Source organism: Leptinotarsa decemlineata, unplaced genomic scaffold (assembly GCF_025532065.1).
Source record: "Leptinotarsa decemlineata unplaced genomic scaffold, Ldec_3_MD MMD2_tig00000035_RagTag_RagTag, whole genome shotgun sequence".
NCBI lineage: Eukaryota > Metazoa > Arthropoda > Insecta > Coleoptera > Chrysomelidae > Leptinotarsa > Leptinotarsa decemlineata.
Genome location: NW_027412540.1, coordinates 21105868 through 21129415, shown reverse-complemented (window position 1 = coordinate 21129415; position 23548 = coordinate 21105868). Strand labels below are relative to the sequence as shown.

Sequence of the window (23548 nt, the reverse complement as noted above, 5' to 3'; positions counted from 1 at the left end):
ATGATCATGGTTCACACACACATTTCATCTCGTGCGTTTTATACATTCTAATTATCTCTAATGATTGATCTCACGAATTATTAACTGATATACTGGTATGTTAATTTGAATATAATGAGTGAATCCTTCGAAAATGATAATGTATTTTCATGAAAATAGAGAGCTACAAAGGTGAATAATTGATGTATGTACTGAAAAATTCAAACAAAAATCACTACCATCGAATTCTGTGTAGCGACGGACATTAAGAGAGTCATAAAGGCTATGCATTGATATTTATGTACACATTTATCTATAAACTAGCTCTAGTGCTCTTTTTTCACCATAATAACTATTCGACTCTAAGTAGTACCATTTGCCTTTCTTCCTAAATTTCACTAACAGTCAGTTTATTTATTTTACTTCTTGGGAATTATCTGACTTGTCCATTTTTTTTCAAAGTCTCTGGAAAAACATTGCACTAAAATGTAGTTTTTCAAGCCATGTTCACTCAATTATTCATTCTGGGACAATTCAAAAGTATTTCATGATTCACATGGAAATCAATGAGCTATCATGCTTATTCTTGTGGTTGTTTTTATGAATGTCATTTCCGCTTTATCTGCGTCATATCAGATTGAAACTTGGAATATTACGAATCGCTTTCTTAAGGTTATACCAAAAAAAATTTCAAGGAAAATGCATTACGGGGCATTAAAGTTCATTAACCTAAGCATTTCTGAAAAGTTTGGTAAATGAGGAAGAAGTTTCAAATTCTAATTTTGAATTGGATTTTTTCAATTGTAGAAGTAGAGAAACTTATTTTCATGGTTTATTGAAGGTTTCCTTCTAGACGAAAAGTATTCAAAATTCAGGTCAATTAAACCTTCCATCAGCAACGTTGTGAATAATAATGGTATTAGCATTCAAAAGGTAATCGAGTCAATGACGAGAATAGTTAAACATTAGTACAAAACGAAACGATGACAAATTTTTCTAAGAAAACCAAATATTTACTTCGACGTTTCCGATACATATTTTTATGAATGAAGTTGATAGTAAATATATGAATCATCGTGAAATATTGTTATGTATATGTACATATTTCTACTACGGGTTCATTTTTCAGGTATGGAAAAATGATAATTGTGCTGCATAAGTGTTCAAGTTAAAACCAGAATGAAATATAATCGTATTTCTCAAGGTGAACAACGCATTTCGTGCAATCCACTATCGATAAAAACTCCACCTTGAAAACATCGAATGCCATCAAAATTCAATTTCCATAAACAGTTGTTTCAGTCGATTTGAGAATTTTAAGGAGTCGCAATTTGCATATTCAAGAACTTAAAAATTTTATTTCACTATCCAAAGTTAGAATAACTATACTGAAGTATTTGAATGACTGTTTTTCAAATGAAGTATTGCATATATAGGTTCATCAAATAAGTTTTTACACTTGATGACTACAATTTATTTATAAATTGTGCAAATTGATTATAGATTTAAAAATATTGGATGTTTCTTTCTCTGTTTGGGGCATTGTTAATGGGACGAATTTGGCACTACTTAATGTATGGGATTGTTTCAATTTACACCAAATAATTATGAAGAATATTAATTTCCATCGACTGAGTCACAATTTTCAGAAAAAAATGTCAAGTTCCCTAATTTTTTTCAGCAAACGAGGTTTTACTTTGTAGCGTTTGATTTATTGCTTAGTTGCTGATGGACAAATTTGTAAAACACCAGTTTCAGATGTGTTGCATCAATAACTCTTCTGAACAACATTAGAAAGAAAGATGATAAATTCAACGATAATTTTCACGTCACACCATTTCAATGAATAACCATATCAATCAGGTATCTAATAATCAAGTTTGGAAGAGTCTCTCCGAATGGAACCTTGATGGTAATATCTTTTACAAGCGTGTTCAAGGCGTCCTGTTTCACGAAGAGAATTTTAGCTGGTTTGATTTGAATGATGTAGTTGATATTTTTCGTTTTAACTGAAATGTTTTATTAGGAATTAAGATTCCAACTGAGCGTCTCGTCTGACCTGTTCTGGGAATCCCATGTAACAAAATTAGTTTAATCCTTAACACAGCACAGGGTTCGATTTCTGAGGGTTGCCGGTTCTAATTAACGCAAAAATACATGCATTCTTGTTCAGGATTCATCTTTAAATTAGCTCTTCGAGGAACCGAGAATACTTTGATTTTGTTAGTGAATCAGGATTGGTTGTTCAAATTTTTGTACTGTGTGTAATAAGTCACTCCAAGTAGTATGACATATAAATCCAGTCTAGGAAACTCTTTATTTATGAATTGATACTAAAAAAAGTTTCTAGGTGGTTACTGAATTGCATATTCAAAGTATCAACATTCAAGATCTGATACACAGTTATATGGAGTATACATCATGAAGTTTCTTTTTGACACACTACACTCTACATACCTTGTAAACTCTGACGGCTACAAATATTCTGGAAACATAATTTTGATCTCTCTTTACTTGTTCATTACAGCCCTGTTACTTTACTCCATAGTTGTGATTTATGTTCGGTTCATGATAACTTCCTCGATATTGACGTCCGTTTTAACTTCACCTGATGCAGATTATGCAAAATCACCAGCTTTACGGCAAGAAAGTCGTAAACGCCAATCGATAATAGGTTGCATGTGGCGCTGAATAAGTTCATTCATCATCGTGAAAAACGGCATGGGCGTTTTAAATACAAGTCTTTAAGTTCTAAATGTGAAGGTGTTTACATTCACTACATTTTGCCGCATGTGGAGTTTTAAATAGCCACAGATACATTTCAAATTATGCACCGGCTTTTAAATGGCTTTCACACTTTGATTTGGCCCAAATGTGCCCACGTATCATTCAGTAGCTTGTCAGTCAGCGTGTTGCATTGAGCTGGGCCAAAAGTTTGGTAATATTTACATACAACTAGAGACTCCGCCACTGCTTCACTCGGGTAGCCAGAGCATGTATGCCAACATTTTTTGGTTACAATGTAACAGCTTGTAACTATTGATGACATTTGATAAAATTGATTCAAACATTCACAAGTATCAGTTTTAATTTTAAAATAGGTCCTATCTACCTAGTGACAACACACAACAAAAATACGACCCTAAACTTCAATGTCTTACAAAAACAACGTAATTGCAATCTTTATCATCAGGAGTGTCACATCGGTTTGTGACGCCACTTGAATTCATTTTGTCACACGAAAAACAATAATTTAAATTGCATGTGTAAAGAAAATTTATAATGAACATGAGATGCTTGGGGTAACAAATGTATTCAATTCAATAAGTAAGTGATTACTCAAATTGAAAGGGTATATTTTTAGAAGAGATTAATTTTTGGGAAAGAAAGCTTTTGACCTTCTACTTCTCCATCTTGAAGTGGGAATTTTCCAAAAGAAAGAAGCAAAAAATTAACTCTTTCAGACAGAAACTGGAAGAAAACCCCTCTCGAAACTACTTTCATATAAACATTGAATTATACACTTTTCTCCAAACATGCGTAATGGAATCGAATTAGAAATCATTCACAGGATTCCTACACAATATAAATAATGAAAAAGTACGTACTGGAGAAATTTCCGACAATATGTTCTTGGAAAAACTGTTCCACATTCACTTTTCATGGGTTTTGACAACTGTGAAGTTTGTATCGAAAGTGTACTTCGGTGGCATGAGGTCAACGAACGTGGTTTTTGTTTGATACATCACATATTCTTAAATTCTCATTCCGACAGTTGGTAAAGAAAAGGGGTTGATTATATAACTCAGACGTGGAATAAATTTAAGGAATATTTCGAAAGCTGGGAAAATGTGGTGACATTTTTTCACAAATTAATAAAAAGGGAAAACATAAATTCTGTGCGGAAGCGGTTGTGAATGCATAAAGATCAAAGACTTACTTTTAACATTCCTCAAATAAAAAATACTTGTTGGTAATATAAATTATGCAAATTATGCTCCTTTATATTTTTTGGATTTTTAACGTTTCACAATCTAAAAAATTAATAAATTTGAAATCTATATAATAGGGCAAACCGAAAATTCAACCCAGACAAGTTACAACGTAACAAAAACTGTATAACAAGTCAGTAAATTGTTTCATCTATAAATAAAATAATTAATTGTTCTTTATTATATACGTTCACAAAACCTATATAATCATTGGTGAAAAATGCCATGTTTTCTGGAAATTTGTATACTAACTTTCCGAAATGTGTACGATTTTAAGAAAGTTATGTATAAGAAAAAGTTTCAATCATTTTTTTCATTCATAGACCAAATTTATGAATACAAGTTACTCCGGTAAATCACATGCAAAATAAAATGCGGAGGTTCATTTCATGCGAAAGCTTCGTATTTGCGGAGGCAAGTTGCGTGGCCAATATAAACACAGATTTGCACAAAACATTTCTATATTCGGAAAATCATGGACTGAAAATCAATCCAAATAAAACTTTGGCCTCATGCATAGGGTCTCAAAGACAAATAGTAGAAACTCAGTAAGACTTTAGGCTCACTCTCGATAACGCAGACATTGACTGGGTAGACAGTGGTAAAAATCTTGGCGTAACCACAGATAGCCGTTTGTCTTTCCATGAACACGTGAACAAACATTTTCAAAGTATTATTCTTCAAACTCATATGGCTTCATAAATTCAAGTATCAGTTATCAGAAGAAATGAAACTCAGGTTAGTTAAAACTCATATTTACCCCGATATCGAGTATTGTTGTTCGGTGTGTAACCATTTTTTGCCGCAATATAACAAGCAGAAGTTACAACGTATACAAAATGCTTGTATGCGATTCGTATGCTGTATACCATATGGTGAACATGACATATCATTTTCGTTAAAAATGAAGGAGCTGAATGTGAGGTACAGAGTCCAATATTTGATAAACATTTTTTTGTTTAAGTTGCTTCAAACTAAAACACCTAGTTATTTATATAGTTTATTGAGCAGGCGTTTTGGCATACATATGGTCAATTTGAGAATTACCTCATTCCACATATCTAGGCACCGTATTTCCAAATTTCAAGGATGTTTTTCTTATATAGCTCCTTTGTATCTGAATGAAATTACCCTTTTTAAATCATAATATTCATCAATTTAAGAAAGAAACAAAATGACAGATGCTTACTGCTCAGTGCTAATTTAAAAAATTCAAAATTTTTGGTAAAAAACATAGAGATATTATTATTATTATTATTTAAATACCATTAAAATCCCGTATGAATAAAATAGAAGGAATTATAAACGCATCGTACCGCGAGGAAAATACGCAATACACGCGATATTTATGTCACTCGATAGGAATCCCACATTATTTATCAAAAAACGACTTTCTCACGTTTCTAGTAATTTATTGCTCAAAGTGACATAAGCTAATAATCTTCGTCGTTTGCAATGTGTTGTAGCATTGTATAATGGCGATTCACACACTGTGCAACAAAGAGACAATCACTCACCTGGATAACCTCGTTGAGATCGGACACGTAAACGGTTTCAGTTTCTAATACTTCTTGAAGGACTCTCTGTTCTGGACTCATCGTGGGTTGTTCTTGTTCTGCTATGCCACTATCGGCAGACCCTGAAAAACAACGATCTCTTTCATGAATATTATTTACCATTTGGAAGGTGAAGGATTATAAAAGCACATTACGAGGGTTGACTTTTATATTTCGGGATTAGAGAACAAAAACAAATATTAATAATCAAAAATCACTTTATTGTTTTTCAAAATATTATCCATGAAGATCTATACACTTTTGCATGCGTTTGAACCAATTGTCGAAGCACTTTTGCCACTACGATTGAGATATCTCCAAAACATGCATTCTGAAGTCAGCAACCGCTTTTTCAGGTGGCGAAAAACGTTGACCTCTTAGTTTGTGTTTTACGTGCGGGAATGAAAAGAAGTCATTCGGTGCCAAGTCAGGACTATACGGCGGATGACTGATCAAATCGATGTTTTGGGTGCTCAAAAATGTAGTTGTTTGAGCCGATGTGTGAGAGCTCGTATTGTCGTGGTGAAGAGTGATCCGTCTTCGGCGGTTGGTTTTCCTGATTTCTCGGAAGACAACTGGCAAACAAATGATTGTGTACCACTCAGAATTGACTGTTCTGCGTTGTTCTAGTGGTACGGTTGAGACATGTCCAGTTTTTCCGAAAAAACAGGCGACCATTTGCTTGGGAGTGCTTCGTGCGCGAACAACTTTTGTTGGATTTGGCTCATCTTGAAACACCCATACAGTCGACTGCTGTTTATTTTCGGGCTCATACGCGTAAATCCACGAATCATCACATGTCACGATGTCATAGACGTGTTTCGAAGCACCGTGATCGTATTTTTTGAGCATTTCCTTCGACCAATCGACACGAGCTTCTTTTTTGAGCGATTGACAAATTCTGTGGGATCCAACGCGAACAAATTTTTTGACAGTCAAATGTTTATGTAGTATTGAATGTATGCTGGTCCCACTAATGTCTAAAGTTGTCTCAATCTCACGATAGGTCACATGACGATCTTGCAATATCAGTTCGCGCACAGCATCAATGGTTTTCGGAACAACAACTGATTTTGGACGACCTTCACGAAATTCGTCTTGGAGTCAACTACGACCACGATTGAAAATTCACCATACCATCGATAAACACTGGGCCTTGATGGAGCTTCATCGCCAAAAACTGAATTAAGCTCATCCTGAGTTGCTGAGTTAATCCACGTCAAAAGTTGTAAAAAAATAATCGCACGAAAATATTCACGATTTAATTCCATTTTTTGACAGAGATGAATCTTTTAAGTTAGGTACTGTAAACAACACAAATAGCGCGCGTATGTCAAAACGTTCTGAGTACGTATAAGTTCAAAAATGTCCAACTTCACGATAGAGCTGCCATTTGCTAGATTGCAACACTAGGGTTACCAAATCCCAAAACATAAAAGGCAACCCTCGTATATTCAGTAACTCAAAAACACGTTGAACCATCAGAGACAAGAAAGTTCAATGGACTATTTTTTGGTAGAAACGCAAAAACTGAAAGTTTCAACTCGACAGTTTGAATGCAGGAAGGAAAATGGGATATCTGACAGTACTTGTATTATACTATGGCATTTTTACGATATGAGTATAATTGGGGTTAATTAATTAATGGAGTTCGATGATGATGTGGACGTTATAATTTCAGCTGAAATCAAGGAACGACTGAATATAGTAGAAACTAAACTCTAATACCGGCTGAAAATTCCAAAGAAATGATGAAATAAAATAATACCAGAGACAGCTACCAATGCTCTAGTAGCCATAGAAACACAGAAAACACGGAGGCCATCGAAAGCAGGGGTTCGAGAGAGGGGATGATGAGGAAGGGAAGTTTCTTCAACAGTATAATCCAATATATTGGATTGGTAGCTGACACACAGACGGCACCACTAGTGTTGAATCCATGTGGTTTTTTGTTAACCATAACCTTCAAAAAACATGTATACAAATTTCACAGCTGCCGGACTATTAATTTGTGAGATAGACAATTTTGAGTGAACCAACTATTGTTAGTTAGAAGAAAATGGATAGAAAGGAATTTCGTGCGGTAATAAATCATTACTTTCAGGCGAAAAAAATACTGTTAAAGCTAAGGCTTGGCCTGATAAACATTATTGTAGCGAGAAAATCAACCGTTGAGAAATGGTTTTCCAAGTTTGAACGAGATGAGATGAGCACCGAGGACGACTCATGAAGTGGACTCCCTAAAGAGGCGGTAAAAAAGACAACAAAATGATTTTGGATAACCACAAAGTGAAGTTGATGGAGATAGCTGCGGCTCTAAAGATATTAAAGGAACGTCTTGGACATATCGTGCATGAGAATTTGAGAGTGCGAAAGCTCTGTTTAAAGAGGGTGCCATGCGAGCTCACAATCGACCAAAAACAACGGCAAATTGATGATTCTGAACAGTATCTAAAACTGTATCTGTAGAGTAGGGAGAGTGAGTGTAGAACCACAGCACTTAGGCCACATGTGACCCATTGTACATCCTCCCGAGTAGTTCTCCTCCTGGGTCATCGTCCATTCTGTCCTTTTCAGGAAGGTGGACAGGTCACTAATAGACATATCCTTTATATCGGCAGGTGAAGGCAAAGACTCGCCGAACACACTGTCTCTTTGGCAACCTTGAGATGTCTCACGGCGGCCTTCGTGAAGGTTTTGGAAGGTGCAGCGATATTGCTGTCGTTGCACGGCTTCGTCAACCTTCTTGGGGTTCCCTCCGTGGAGGTGCTCAAGTAAGGGCGATTTCCTGCAGGGGCAGCCGGTTTCTTGCATTTTTCAAGTCAAAGCTCTTGGCGCCCGCCGCTGGAAGTGCCCTTGTTGTTGGAGGTGGAGTGCAGGAGAAGGGTGCACTTATAGTTGCTGCTACTCCTGCCTCTATCGCTCTCTTTCTCCTTTTAGTCTCGGCGTCGCAAATGCACTTACGCCTTGGTCTTTGTTTTATACCACGAGGTGATCTGCCATATCCAGCCTCATTCCGAGCGGTAGGTTGGGGTGGACATCCCGAGCCACCGCCATAGATTGAGGTTTTTGTTTTCTCCATGTCTGTTTTTGTGTTTGTTTCATTCATGTGTGTTCCCACAAGTAGCAGGGGAAGAGTTGGTCACTCTGGCAGAGCCCCGCATTACCAGAGGAAGGCTGATTACAATGAGTTTTCGCCCGGTTCCCCAAGGGGATCGTTCGTGACCGCATATCACCCTGCGGCCATTCAGCTGTCGGCCCGATTCCTTACACCTTAGCTTGGGTAGGCTAGTCCACGGTGGTATGTTTCGCAAAGACTTTTGGGGAGTTTTGGTTCCCCTCACCCTACTTATTTCTACCACTGACCAGGAGTCCGACGACCCCGTCCGTAAGGCCAAATTGGCTTCCCGGACAGGGCTTCCAGTCCCATGGCCGTTCCCCTATCCGCCACCAGTATCTGAAACTATTCCCGAATTTACGCGTCAATATGTGACAGTGGATGAAACATGGCTCCATCGTTTCACACCAGAATCAAAAAGATCGTCATCTGAGTGGACTGCACGTGGTGAACCGACTCCAAAGTGTAAGTTATATATACAATTCAAAACCATGAATCATTAATGTGGCAATGACTAGATTTATCGATATTACGAGTCGCATCGTGACGTATGGCACGTCGAATTGAAGTGAAGAGAATGCTGAATTGGGAAAAATAAAGATGGATGGGTGTCAAAACGGCAGTGAAGTCTATATTCGGTGTATTAACAGATGGATCGTGATGTTTCAATATCGAATTAAAAGGAAGGGGATGCTGGAAACTACAGGGAAACGAAAACTTAAGATGACTGCGTGGCAAAAAGTCACCGATCAATACAACAAAAATATACCTTGGTGCCTTTTTGTGCTTTTCTTCTTGGCTCGACTCGGCATTTTCTAGTTTTTCATTTGATGTAACACACTTCACGATTCAAATATTATTTTATAAGTATAGACACGCCTGAAGGAACTATTGTGTAGTGGAACAGGTGTTGCGTTTTTGATAAAACTGTATAGTGAAAATCAAGATTTCTAAGTAATATGAATTAACAGCTCAAAGTTGAGTTGAACACATCATCAGATTCGTTTTGTGATAAATTAGGGACGAGTTCATATCTCAGTCTCCTTTGTTCTAGAATTCCTGGAGTACTTTGATGACAGAATGAATGGAGACTCCCAACATGTAACCTATTCGTTTTTTTTAAATCCAAATCACACTCAAACGCCACTAGGAGTTTATTCGAAACCGTACTTCGAAATACTGTTATTCAATGTTTCGTCGTAAATCAACGTCTAGCATTTTTCGCAATGGAAAATAATTCCCAGCTGACAAACGGTGCCATTTTAGTTTATTTTCATTCGTTTCTTCGGGGCATCCACATGCACTTCACGGAGTTTGTTGTTGCCGTGGCTATTTTAAATTGCAGTATGTAAATTTAGCAGAACCTCTGGCGTCTCACGCTAACAGTAATTTAATTAGTAGAGTGGTGTATGTACGCAAGAAGAATAAGTCTCAGTTTGATCATTCGACTTAATCTTCAATAGCTTTGAGTGAACGCTACTTTCAATGTAACAAAAACGCCTTCATGACAAATAACTTGAAGTTAAGCTGTTTTTTGTATGTTCTTATTTCTAGTGTCAAACATGTAGTTGGCCTTAAGATTTGAGATATTAAAAATATATTGCACAGTTATCGTAAAAATTATTATATTTTACAACTTTCAAAGACATGGAAAAATTCAGAGATGGTTGCCTAGGCATTACATCAAAATATGAATCCAGAAGAATCACATTGAAAAGTCCCAGACCTAAAAAACATTATATTTATCAAGATGGCAACTGCCCTCTCTAGCTAATGTAAGCCACGAACAACAAACAAAATCAAGAAATGGTTAAAACTGATCAAACATCAAAACCAAAAAATATTCTATTATTGTTTCAAATATCAACTTGGGCTTAAGACTGGTAACGTCAGATAAAGAAATTCCATCGATTTATCACTTCAGAGTGTAGACTGCAGGGAACACTAACTGAAAAAAAGTGTATGAATAAGATGCGTAAGATGTTAATATCTGAAATGTCAACTTGTATAGATCCCCTGAAATTACCTATTTCGTTAAATTCAAGGGGTATGATAAGAAAACCATCAGAAACCTTTTAACGTTTGATAAAAGTTGCCCTGGAGATGATGAATCAAAAAACACGAGAACAGTGGCAGGTACTTCAATTTGATGGAGGCTGTTTAACATTTTGCTACTCATTTGAATTTTATATCAAGTTTATCAGGTGACGAGTAGTTTTACTTGGAGTATTAGGAATAACTTTCTATTATGCAAAGCAGTTTTGTTAAATATGTTGTTGCAACAAATTTGTCTGTTATTTAAATTGCTTATCATACTAGCAAATCTCAAACTACGACTTTTACAAATTAATGGAATAATGCGAGTTTCTGATTTTTTTTAACATGCGATACCAAACACAAAGTTATTTGGAAAAATCATCTTGTTTTCCGCATAATGGTACGTTGTTGCTAGGTTTTTGTTGAAAAAAAAAAGAAGTCTGTACTATATACCTTATTGACAAACTGCACTTTTCAATCTGTAAACTTGACAGTGAAAAAAAAATATCCGCCTGAATATCGTCTAAATAATTTTTGTTCAGCAAATGCCAAATAATTTACAAAACATACCAACAAAATTGCTCTTTGGCTGAATAGTGATCAAATAACCTTCGAATATTTCACATTTCTGGATCATGTTTACAAAAAAATTGTACCATTACCACAGTTCAATGGCACCACTAACCCACTGAACGACATGGAGATAGCCGACATCAAATAATGATAAAGAAATATTACCTTTCACTTCACTCACAAACAAATTTAAATTTAACTCAACTAAGGTCAAACATCTCCGATTATATCATCCCATGTAACCAAATAATCATTTCAACCTTTGGCTCGCGATGTATTACATCATGTGAAACAGGTACTTGACCTCAGTTAATTGTAACAAGGTTTCATTTTTTACATTCGACAAAACTGATAAAAAAATAAGAAAGCCTAATTTGGTTCTCAACTACTGTAGTGTAAAGTATCAAGCAAGGTTCGAAATAAATCAATAAAATAAAACCAAGTAAAGAGGAAATAACTATGAATGACACTAACAAAATTGCTCTTTAGACTCCAAAACACTATACCATTTACAAGTATATATTCTTATTCTTGAGAATAGTTTTCCGAAGCTCTGGATATCACATTTATTCTATGCCCCAGGTTATAAATCTAACTGGACTTACTTAAATGTATTCCGAAAATTATACTTTTCGTATATAGTCGAAGTAACTTATATAGTAATTTTTGAAGCTATCGGCGAACTCAAAGGCCAAAAAAACCAATATAAAGAAATAATGCCGCTACGAATTAGTCCACGTGGACTGAAGAACTGGCGGTTCGTATTAGTTAGCTCCCTAACTATTTTATTAAAGGGGAACTGCTGGAAAGTCGGGTGCACTATATCGTTTACTTGAACCATATCAATAGACAATGTTGTAGGACGTTAAATGTAGGAACAGTCTATGAAAAAATATTGTATAAACAACTGAAATCCTTAAACTTCCATAGTAATTTTGAATAAAAAGTCTATATATTAGGAGAACGACAAGAATCTAAAATAATGAAGGAAAAAAGTGCATGGGAAATCTAAAGACGATTGATTTTTTTCGGTTTTTTCACAATTTTAAGAATATTCACTATACAGAAGGCTGAACATGCAACAGAGCTGTAGAAACTACAGGAATTAGTGATTTTTGTTTCATCACGCTGCTAGTGGCATTTTCCTTAACATAAAACTCTAAAGAAGTAATAAGACAAGTAAGTATAGGACATTCAATGGATATTCTTTAATGGTCCACTATAGAACCTGTGAACGTGGTCATGAAGAGGACGTTCAATAGATGTCCGATGGTCAATTCATTAGGGTATGATTTTAAAAAACTCGTAAACCAAAACGTATACATTATTATAAGGAGTCCAAGAATATTATACTAATAGAACTGTTTGGAAGAAAGTCAGGAAAGTTAAGAAAAATTGAAAATTCTGACACGAATATAAACTACGGTAACAAAGTTGTATGTTATGATGAAAATATTATAATAAACATACCTACGACTTTGCCGAACGCATTTCAGTTATCATTAATGTTAGTTCACATGCAAATAAAATTTTGAAGGATATATTTTTAACTACACAACAGACTCTCTCTTTATAATTCATATCATTATGTCCGGGACTTGCGAGGCCTGTCTGATATTATCTCAAAACATACATCCTTTATATATGTCTAGCATTAAGCATGAGTTGCATCCTAACCAGTGGCGGAACTGAGGGTAAAACTCATAATCCAATACAATGTTCATTGTCAACACCAAGTGTGGTTTTTTCTAATCACCCTATATGTTAAGGTGTCATGGAAGTCTCTGTAGACAGTTGCTAGATGGTATTCGTCCCAACTTTAGAACCAGTATACAGCGTGTCCAGGATTGATGTTATAAGATAAAGCAAATCTACTAGCTGAACAATTTGCGTCCCACTCCACAACCGATTTTCAGGAAAAAGCATCACCCACTATTCCCACACTAGAATCTACAATTCCGGAAATTACTTTTCGATAGCGTCTAGTCAGGCGAATTTTGTAACAGCTCAATATCAACAAGGCGTCTGGTCCTGATGAATTGCTCGTCATCGTACCTAAAAAGTGCGCAAATGAACTCGCACCAGTATTTTGCAGACTTTTCAATATATCTTACAAAAAAAGGTTTTTTTTTGGAAGATTGCTCGCGTTCAGCCTATTCCCTAAAAGGGTAAGAAAACTCTTCCAAATAACTATAGACCAGTCGCTTTGCCACCACCATATCCTCAAATATTTGGAAGGCTTCAACATCTTGAACGATCATCCATGTGGATACAAAGATACGAAAACAAAGATCAACAGACAACCTTTTATGGTATGCCATCCATATTTGGAATAACGCAATCGAGAAACATGGAGAGTCCAGATCTGTTGCGCTTGATATTTCTAAGGCCTTCGACCGTCTGTGGCATGAGGGTTTGCTGGCCAAACTTCGATGCTATGGCCTATCGGATCATTTTTGTGTATGGCTCTTCAGCTTTCCTGGAAGTGGCTGTCGATGGATATCTCTAGAAAACTTTCACCATCAACGTTGGTATTCCCCAGGGATCCTTATTGTCTCCAACCCTCTTATTATTGGATCATCATCATCTGCCAAATCTTCCTCGCTTTGTAAAATAACTCTACATTCAAGTTTACTCAAGTATTGCATGTACAAAAAAAATATTACATTTTTTTTTACAAAATGGGGTTATATTTACTCTCTGAGTAAAACATACCTAGGTATAATTGCCTATGTGTGTGTTTTATCCAGGGCTTCTCTAAAAAAACTATTAGTATTGTACATAAAATTATCTTAAAAATTTTGGCTGGCAAAGATTTACAAGATGAAAAAAATAAGGAAGGTAATTTACTCTTATGTAAAGCATAACTTCAAAACACCTGTATATTTAATGTGTGCACGTATTTTTACCAAAATTCTGAAAGATGTTCAACGATTTGTAGAGGACAGGGATAGCAGCAAATGGTGGGTGTATTCACTATAGTTGTATTTTATAGAAATGTTCCTTGTCTTTCAGGATATAGTTCTTTATTTCAGTTTTAAAATTTCTTAGTTTGTCATTTTTTTTAATGTACTGGTATTTTATTGTAAAATTTTGGACCGAAAAATAGAAACGTTCTCTGGGTTATAGCTTTCCTAAATGTATTGCTAATTCTTCATTACTAGTTTGTCTGGTAGATTGGACATATCTGCTGCAACCTCGAATTATACATTGATGAACATACAAAAGACTGATTGGTAGGATTTTTGTTTCTTCATATAGTAATTTTGTGGAGTACTGTTTCTTTTTCCTGAATATGATTTTTATGGTGAAATTTTGTATGATATGTAGAGGACGTAAGTTGTTAACGAAGGCTCCTCCCCATATTATAATACTGTATCTTAGAATGGATTCTACTAAGGAAGTATAAAGCATAAGTATTGAAAAATCTGTGCAGTAATGCTCTCAGTCGTTTATTTAGATTCGGGATGTGCTCGGTCCAGCGAATGTGCTGATCCAGAGTCACTCCTAGGTATTTTATTGATGATACTCGATCTATTACTGGGCAGGTACATGTATTTGTGTCTGTGCAAGTTGTTTTGTGAAGGTTTATAGAATAATCTGTAGTGGGTTGTGTATTAACCGTAGGTGTAAAAGGTATGAATTTAGTTTTAGAGACGTTTACGGTGAGTAGGTTATGGTCCAGCCAAATTTGCAATTTTCTTAGATCTGCTTCTGCGGATGATTTTAGTTCTTCCCAGCTTGGGCTTGTGAATATCAACTGTGTCATCGGCATAGCATATTATGTTGGACAAGTCTCGTATTTGAACTATATTATTCATATAAACAAAAAAAGAAGTGGCCCCAGAATAGTCCCTTGTCGTATACCCATTTTGACAGTCAAATCTGAGCTCACTTCTCGAATATAAACGATTTATTGGAAAAACCAAGAATCTAATATATTGCTTCGTTAACGACACATCTTAATGAGAATCTAGATGTGATTTCGAAATGGGGTGCAAATAACCAGATTCACTTCAATGCAACAAAAACCCAGGCATCGATTTTCTCCAAACAGATACATGTCTCCGAACCGGATATAATAATGTCAGGTCAGACAATTCCGCTTTCTGTTTCGATAAGTTTGTTGGGGGGTTGAAACGGACACCAATATGTCTTGGCACAATCATGTCGCTGGAATTGCAAAGGCTAGGTTTTCGAAAGCTTGGAACACTGTTCCGAACCAGAAAACTGTACATATCTCAGCAACTGTTGTGCTATTTAAATCTCAGATCTGACGTTCTTTGGAGTATTGTTCTCATGTATGGAGCTCCGTCCCCAAACATAACCCGAAGCTGCTGGATTCCATCGAGAAAGGAGCTTTCCGCGTGATTGGAGACGTGAGCATCACTTGCAATCTCGATTGTCTGGAACATCGAAGAAAAGTGGCAGATTTTTCTTTTTTTCTCTAGATACTTTCAAGTTCAAGTGACTTGGTACATTTGATTACACCAAGAACGATACATATAAGAAATACGCGACTCACTGTGGCTGCTCATCGTTTTGAGATTCAACTCAGTACGCCTCGAAATTCACTGTTTAGGAACTCTTTCATTTAGAGAACTGCGTTCATGTGGAATAAACTTCCTGAGAACATTTTTCTAAGTGGATTCAATCTCCAGCGAGTCGAATCCAATGTAAATCACTATTTTCACACAGGCACCGCTCTAAAAGCGTATTGAGTATATTCCTTTAGTGCTTGTGTTATATCCTTGAAAACAAAGAGCTACCATAGACTGAAACTTTTTGAGTTTTATTTTGTTCATAATCCGTCAAAAATTCAATTAGAAAATTTGTTCAGAATGAGAAATTGAACCGCCATTTTTTGAGGTTAAACATAATGTATAATATTATTTATTCCCAAATTCAGAGAACGTTGGAAGTTACATTCAATAAATATATTGCACGTGGGGTAATGATATTGAGTGGTTGAATTTTAATGAAATTTGGATAGTGCTACGATTTCTCATCCTGAATATCTTTTCTTCGTTAAATGTTGTCGTATCGTAAACAAAAAGCCTGCATTACCTGAAAAGAAAATGATTTTCGTTTCACTGTCACGACAGACCAATTTTTAAAAAACTGAAAATATTTTCTCACAGTCCCACAATCTTGAAATTGAGTCAAGAATTTTTTAATGCATTAGTACATCTCCTGTAACGTAAATCTTGGGACATAATTTAGACAAATCGGATGAAAATATGGTCAAATTCTTTATTTAAATTTTTATTTTCAGAAAGTCATCTGACTGAACTTCAACTCATTGCAATATGTATCAATGGCATTGCAATGTCAATAACAAAATTGTAGTGTCGGAAATTCAACATCCGAAAAAGAGCGTTCAGTATTCGAGTGATTTTTGTAAATCCGTTTTCAACATACTCGTAGTTTCATCATTATCCTTTGATTTCATGATTTCAGGTTATAATCGACATGAAACATCATGTTGGAGACGTGAGAACTTTTATTCTACCATGAAAATATATAAGTCTTCTTTGTCTTGCGAAGAAGTGAAGTATTATTTATTATAAACAACTAACACACTAATACCTCTAACAACTGTTCAAATTTGATTATCAAGTTTCAATAAGAGGTTGTAATAATTAGCACTTGGTATATTTCCAAAAATATTTATTTAAGTACGGAAGCTGTTAAAGATGCTAATTGATGTTGAACAGCTTCTGCATCAGGATAAGACTTGACAGAAATCGACTAATTTTGATGATTAAGAAAAACTACATCAGGCTTGAAGAAGGGCGATAAGACGCGATCTATACGATTGACAGATAACTCTAATTCATTAGGCTTATAATCTTTTATCTCTTCAACGTTCCCTTATGTAAGGTAAAACCAGTGCTACAGTGATACCACAAGAATTTAACAAAGCACTTGTAACCCCGGATATAGAATGTTTTTGCGAATGGTAAGAAATGCCAAAAAGAATTAAATGACCCGTAGACCCAGCTGAAATTCGGTTTGAGCAACTGAGTCTTGATAGACCGTGGTGTTGAAGTGACCATCTTTTGATGCCTTGGGGTCTGTAGTCAGTCTCAGCTAGGACAAAAGGTTACATGTTTTCATGAGTTGATATCTTTGATGCTTCTTTCAAGCACTGGCCGTTTCTTATGTACATCAAAACTAGTATTTTTCGGCTTTCTGCTGGATACGTTCCAACTGCATCTCTTAAAGAAGTTGAGATGGTGACAACTTGGAAGGCTATATCTAGGACAATCTCAGTATATAAATTCCAACAACTCAAATGTTAATGTCTTTTCTGTTGCCATAGTTAGCCTGTTGCCATGCATCCTCAAAAGGAGTTTGCCAAAACAAACTCTTTTTGAGGAAGCATTATTTCAAGAGTACCATTGGAAAAATTCTATAAAAAGGTAGAGGGAGCTCCTATTAGTTCCTCTCTATCACCAGTTATTGCAAACTTGTTTATAATACATTTCGAGAAAGATGATTTAATCACCCTCTGGCCCCATGGACAACAAAAATCAGAGGAATTTGTGACTTTTCTCAAAGAGCCAACAAACTAAGTAGCAGAATTGCGCCCCAAAAAAATGGCTACATACCATAAACCATCAAAATAGCCATTGATGAACTTCGAATAAACAGATCGGGAGAATATTGAGGCAATAAAATATCCAAATCTTTTACAAACTATAAACTACGATATCGCGATCACCACCTAGACCATAAAATGTCTCTACCAGCTACCGTGCCTCCATTGGATAACATTAAGGACACAATATACAGGGTGGGCCATCAAAAACTTGACATGGAGGTTTTGAGTATATTAATCTTGCAAATCCGAAAAAATGCTCAAAAAGGTCGATTTTTATGGGAAGGGGGACAGTTTTTCCCCATTTACAACGTCGTCACTTCAACCACCGAGCAACCCTTGGAATTTTAATAGGGAACTGGGGGCGAGTCGCACATCGTTTGAAAGATCTTGGAATTCTCTAAACGACAGTGTACATTTTGTTGAATTTGGACGAATCATATTAAATTTAGAATTTGAGTTACTTACTTTATTCTCATGTTAGCATATGCTCAAAATGGGCACCTCCTGCTTCCATACAGTAATAGAGATTCTGCTGGAAGTGTTCTCGAAAATTGTGGGGCATTTCTGGAATGATTTGGCGACATTCATTTGTGATTCGTTGCCGTAAATCTTATAGTGATGAAGGAGTAGTACAGTAAATTCTGCTTTTCAAATAACCCCACAGAAAGAAATCTCACTGCGAAAGGTCTGGTGATCGTGGTGGCCATTCGATAGTGCCCCGCCTCCCAATCCAGTAATCCGGAAAAGTCTGATCTAAATACTGCCGAACAGGCAGAGCATAGTGCGGAGGAGCGCTATCTTGTTGAAATATCAACAGATCCTCCCGATAATTGTGGTCATTTTCAATAATATCAGTGAAAAGGGGATTGATAGTATCTTCCAGAAACTCCAGATACATTTGTCCGGTTAATTTGCCTTCTAAAAACAATGGACCAACAATACGGTCACTAAAACTTCCAGCCCAAACATTTAATTTTGATGGACGTTGAGTATGCACTTCATGAAAAATGTGAGGATTTGAATAAGCCCAATAGCGACAATTATGGCGATTAACTGTGCCATTTAGAAAAAAAGAGCATTCATCACTGAAGCAAATGTTGAAAACAAAATGTGGATTTTCCACCGCTCGTTCATTAAGCAACTCGCAAAATTACAAGCGTGTTTCTTTAGCAAAACTTTACGGAACTCACTACCAGATATCACTTTTAACGTAAAAATGAGAAATAGAAACAGCATTTTCAACCATTTCTCAATTGTAATGGTCCTCTTATCAGAGAAGAACTAAAAATTACCAAAAAAGTAGCATAAGAGACAAATTAAAGAGTTCCAAATACATTCCAACTGAGCAGTGGCGTACAACAATTTGTTGCGGAACAATTAGCGGAAAGAACTCTTTTAAATACGTCCAAATTAAAAAAAATTGCGACTCACCCCCTATTCCCTATTAAAATTCCAAGGGTTGTTCACCCCTCTGCTCCGGGTTGAAGTGACGACGGTGTAAATGGGTGGGTGTTTTTTCGGATTTGCAAGATTAGTAACCAAAACCTCCATGTCAAGTTTTCGATGGCCCACCCTGTATATCCTGTAGGTTTTTCTAAAGGAATTTATAATGAAGATATTCGTAGTCTCAAAAATGTGATGAACAAAAATATAAATACAAAGGAAAAGTCCAAAATGAATTTATAAAAGCCATCAGAAACCAAAGTTGTTGGGGATTGTTGACTATTATTGTGATTACAGAGAAAAATTTTGTTAATACACTCACTCACCTTGACTTCCAGCAGGTTCGGGATCGCTGTCCAAACTTTCCGCAGATGCCAAATACGCGGACCCCGGTTGATGATGGCCGCTACTTCCGCTCGAAGAACAGGAACCAAGACTCGTCAGAGACACCGGTCGGGATACTTCTGAGGATGTCGTACTATTAGTGTTACCCGTGCTGCTTTCACTTGGAACCTGCGAAGAAAAAAATACACTAAGAATATAAAGGAACTATAGTTTCATTTGATTCGAGAAAAGATTGAATGTGATGATATTAGATTGAAATGTACCTTACTTTCTTCTTTTGGTATTAATATTCTCCTTCGAATTCATAAAAAATATGTTGTTTTACCAGGAGCTAATAAACGAAAGAATGAGCTTTATGATGTTTTGTAAGCTGAGAAATGACTTGTGCATTTACACTGACTTTCTTTTGACCTTTCGATCTATCAAGAAAGGATATAAATCTAGAAAATAACTCAAAAAAAGCACGGTCAGGAATTTTCTCATATATTTCTTGAACAATATATATGCAGACCTCGCAGCCTCATTACATTGGTAATAAACGAGATAATAAAATCAAGTAACATACATTGCATGTGATTCAAGAGTAATGTATATAACTGAAAAACATTTATAGATTAATTGCACAAAATTCTTTGTTTGAGTTTGGGTGTTACGTGTGTGATTATAATGTAATAACTGTCAAAAATTGGCTATTCATCATTTCGTTGAGAATTTCGCAAAATGTTATATCAACACGGGATTAATTTCCTTGTGGTATTCCATGTTTGTTTGTCATTGGATAATTTCGATGATGTTTTTGTAACTTTGTATATATTTGTGTGCGCAGAATAAATCTAAAACAAGCATTCTTTATACATAGTTTGAAGAATCTGTATCTCTCTATCTGTAGAGTAGAGGGTGGGTGTAGGCCCACAGTACTCAGGCCACATGTGACACATTGTACATCCTCCCGAGGAGTTGTCCTCCTAGCTCATCGTCCATTCTCTCCTTTCCAGGAAGGTGGGAGACATCTCCTTTATATCGGCAGGTGTAGACCAAGACTCGCCGAACACCCACTCTCTCATTGACGATAACTCCGGACACTCGCATACGACATGCCTGACAGTTTCATCTTCCTGTTCACACATCCTGCATAGAGGTGTGTCGACTAGCCCCATATTATGGAGGTGTTTCCTTAGTTGACAGTGGCCAGTCAGAATTTCTACTGTTAAGCGTAGATTTTTCCTGGTCATCGGCAGATATTTCTTTTCGGCGCCAGCTTCTCAGGGTCATCCTGGATGATCCTGGCTAGCTTGCATCCTTTGATTCTATCCCATCTCTTTAGGGATACCGTTTGGCTATTTTCCCAATTGTCATTATGCCGTAGGTGCCACTGGGTCCTAGAATTCCTAGTCCAGCCGCTTTTTTGGCTTAAGTGCCGGCAATGCTACCTTTACTCCTGTCTTGTCCTTTAATTCACCTCAGGATAATGTTATTATCTATCGGGGCTTTGGCTAAATCTTGGTGGCACTCTAGTAGTAGCCCTGAAGTAAGTAGCCCTGTTTACAGCTAATAGGGCTTGTCTGCTATCAGTGCAGATTGTTATGTTTTTGCCAGAAATTCATTTCCTGGTTAACAGTTTGAAAATATAAAAATTATAATGGAGAACTTTTCACACAATATATTAATGAACAGTTATTAAACTTATATTTCAACAATTGTTTGAATCAATTTTAACGTTGGGGGAAATTTAAATTAGACTGATAACGAACAGTTGTATTGTTGGATGTAGTTTGGGTATATTTTCTAATTCATTCTACCCACCACTTTTCATATTTTTCTCAAGATTATTCTTCAAGACAAGTAGCCACATATCTGTTCATTTGTGTGGTTTATACATTCTCCTTCAAAACAGTGTAGTTTCATCACAAAAATGTGAAAATTCTCAAATAGTTTTCATTTACCATACTGAATAAAATGGTTTCCTGCAAGTGGTGATGAATAATAATAATGGTAATATCAAAAAGCAGTTTCGTAAGAATTTATCATCTTTCCCTCCAACCGATTTCCTGGAGTCCACTAGATACTCGTTAGGACAACAAAGAGGATTGTTCCGAATTCTTGGGGTTCTTGTTGAATACTCTTCGTGACCAAAACAATAGCAAAATCAATACTCCTGACTGCTCTGGACTGATTGATTCCTTACAGTCCATCTCGTCTTGTGTTTGTAAATCTTTTGCTAGAAAAATTCTCACTTGTTTACTTTGTAGTAAATGTTCAAGAGGTAGCGAAAACTTATGTGAATTTCTGGAACTTCATCTAGCGTTTCCTAATATGACTAATAACCAGTCCGTGCAAAGCTTATTGTTAAATCATCTGAAAATGGAATTTTTAACAGGTGATCATCGACTATATTACCAAACATGCGCCAAACCAACTGACTGTTATGAGGAAACAAGTATAGCTGAGGCACCAGTCAATCTAATAATAACACTGATGATCTTCAAACAAGACTCAACCTCTGACGGAAGCAAGAAACTCTTTCGAATGTTCGAAATAGATGAACGTTTCAATCTAGCAGGCCACTATTATAATATTCATGCAGTCATTGTTCACTGTGGTTCTGGCGTTGAATTTGGCCATTATTACGCCTTGGTCAAAGACGAAACGGACTGGTTTAAGTTTGATGATAGTCGTGTCACGAAGTGTTCTGGCGATGTATTGAATCTATTGTAGCCTCTGGAGACACCCTATATTTTGTTTTATGAGAGAGAGGACATTGGCAGATCTTCAGATGATGTGGTGCTGCAGGTTTTTCCGGGTTTTCCTGCAGCTGAAAAAGCAAATGCACTACTGGAATCAATGAAGTCGCCCCGGAGCGCCAATTGATTTTTATTGTTGTTTTTATTTTTATATTAAGGTTAAACTTTTGTAGAAAATAAAAATTGTACATTGATTGAGTGAAACAAATCATATTTTTTTAGTAGAATCAAAATTAAAGCCGACTCATGTGGATTATTTTGAGTCGATCCTATTTTTCTATAAAAAATCATAAAATAATCAGAAACCCACTTACCATGTACAGAAGATTTACATCTATCATAATAAAAACGGTGCAATTTCTACTCAGATCTAGTTTTTTTTTCTCTTAGATAAGCTCAATTATTTCACATATTACTTTTATACACTGAAAGTAAAAGAACTCGTCATTCTTTGTTTGTCCTCAATTGCACCACTGACAAAATAGCAGACTGATTATGAAAGCACCCACTTTTGTTAATCAATTCACTTTGACTTAAAAAATGCCTAGAATATCTCAACTTCAATAATTTCAAATACCAATTCAATTGCACAATTTCAACTTCGTGATCATTTCATCATGCATTCTTCATGATGGCGTCACCTTTTCAATAAATCTCCTGAAATTATTAGATAATGGTAAAATATAAACAACTATCCGAGGATTATTTCTTTCACACTTGTTCGAACTACCTACATAATTTATCTATTGGATATTTAAATACCTTCACGTCATCCAAGATGAAACAACAACATTGTATCACTTCAGATTTATAATTAATGCCATGAATTAAAATCTTCGGCATGTTTTTCGATATCAAGTATTTTCTACATACAAGTTTGAATGAATCATTATGTGAATCTGGCATATATTGAAAAAATTTACAGTTAACGAGTTTGGTGCAATATACTTGGGACATTTGATATAAAGAAAGTTTTTCAACCGATAAGAAACATCAGAAATTATCTGAAATTGTCTGGGAACGCCAAAGAATAGAATGGACCTCCTGTCTAGTCATAACGTAAGTAGGCTTTTCAAAAAATAAGGTGAATGTTTAAATTTTGCGGGCTACGTAGATTGGATTAGCGATATTTTTATTTTGTTGTTTCTACACCAGTC

General features: G+C 35.9%; 1 protein-coding gene across 7 annotated transcripts in view; it reads right to left on the bottom strand.

Annotated features, from left to right (window-relative positions):
- Positions 1 to 23548, bottom strand: part of GEFmeso (Guanine nucleotide exchange factor in mesoderm) — a 294400-nt gene that overhangs the window by 34507 nt on the left and 236345 nt on the right. For all 7 annotated transcript variants that reach the window (XM_074172011.1, XM_074172014.1, XM_074172012.1 and 4 more), the window contains exons 3-4: positions 19632 to 19818; positions 5489 to 5610 (exon numbers count right to left, since the gene is read on the bottom strand). In XM_074172011.1, the coding sequence (XP_074028112.1) occupies positions 5489 to 5610; positions 19632 to 19818 (309 nt within the window). The remainder of the gene's footprint in view (positions 1 to 5488; positions 5611 to 19631; positions 19819 to 23548) is intronic.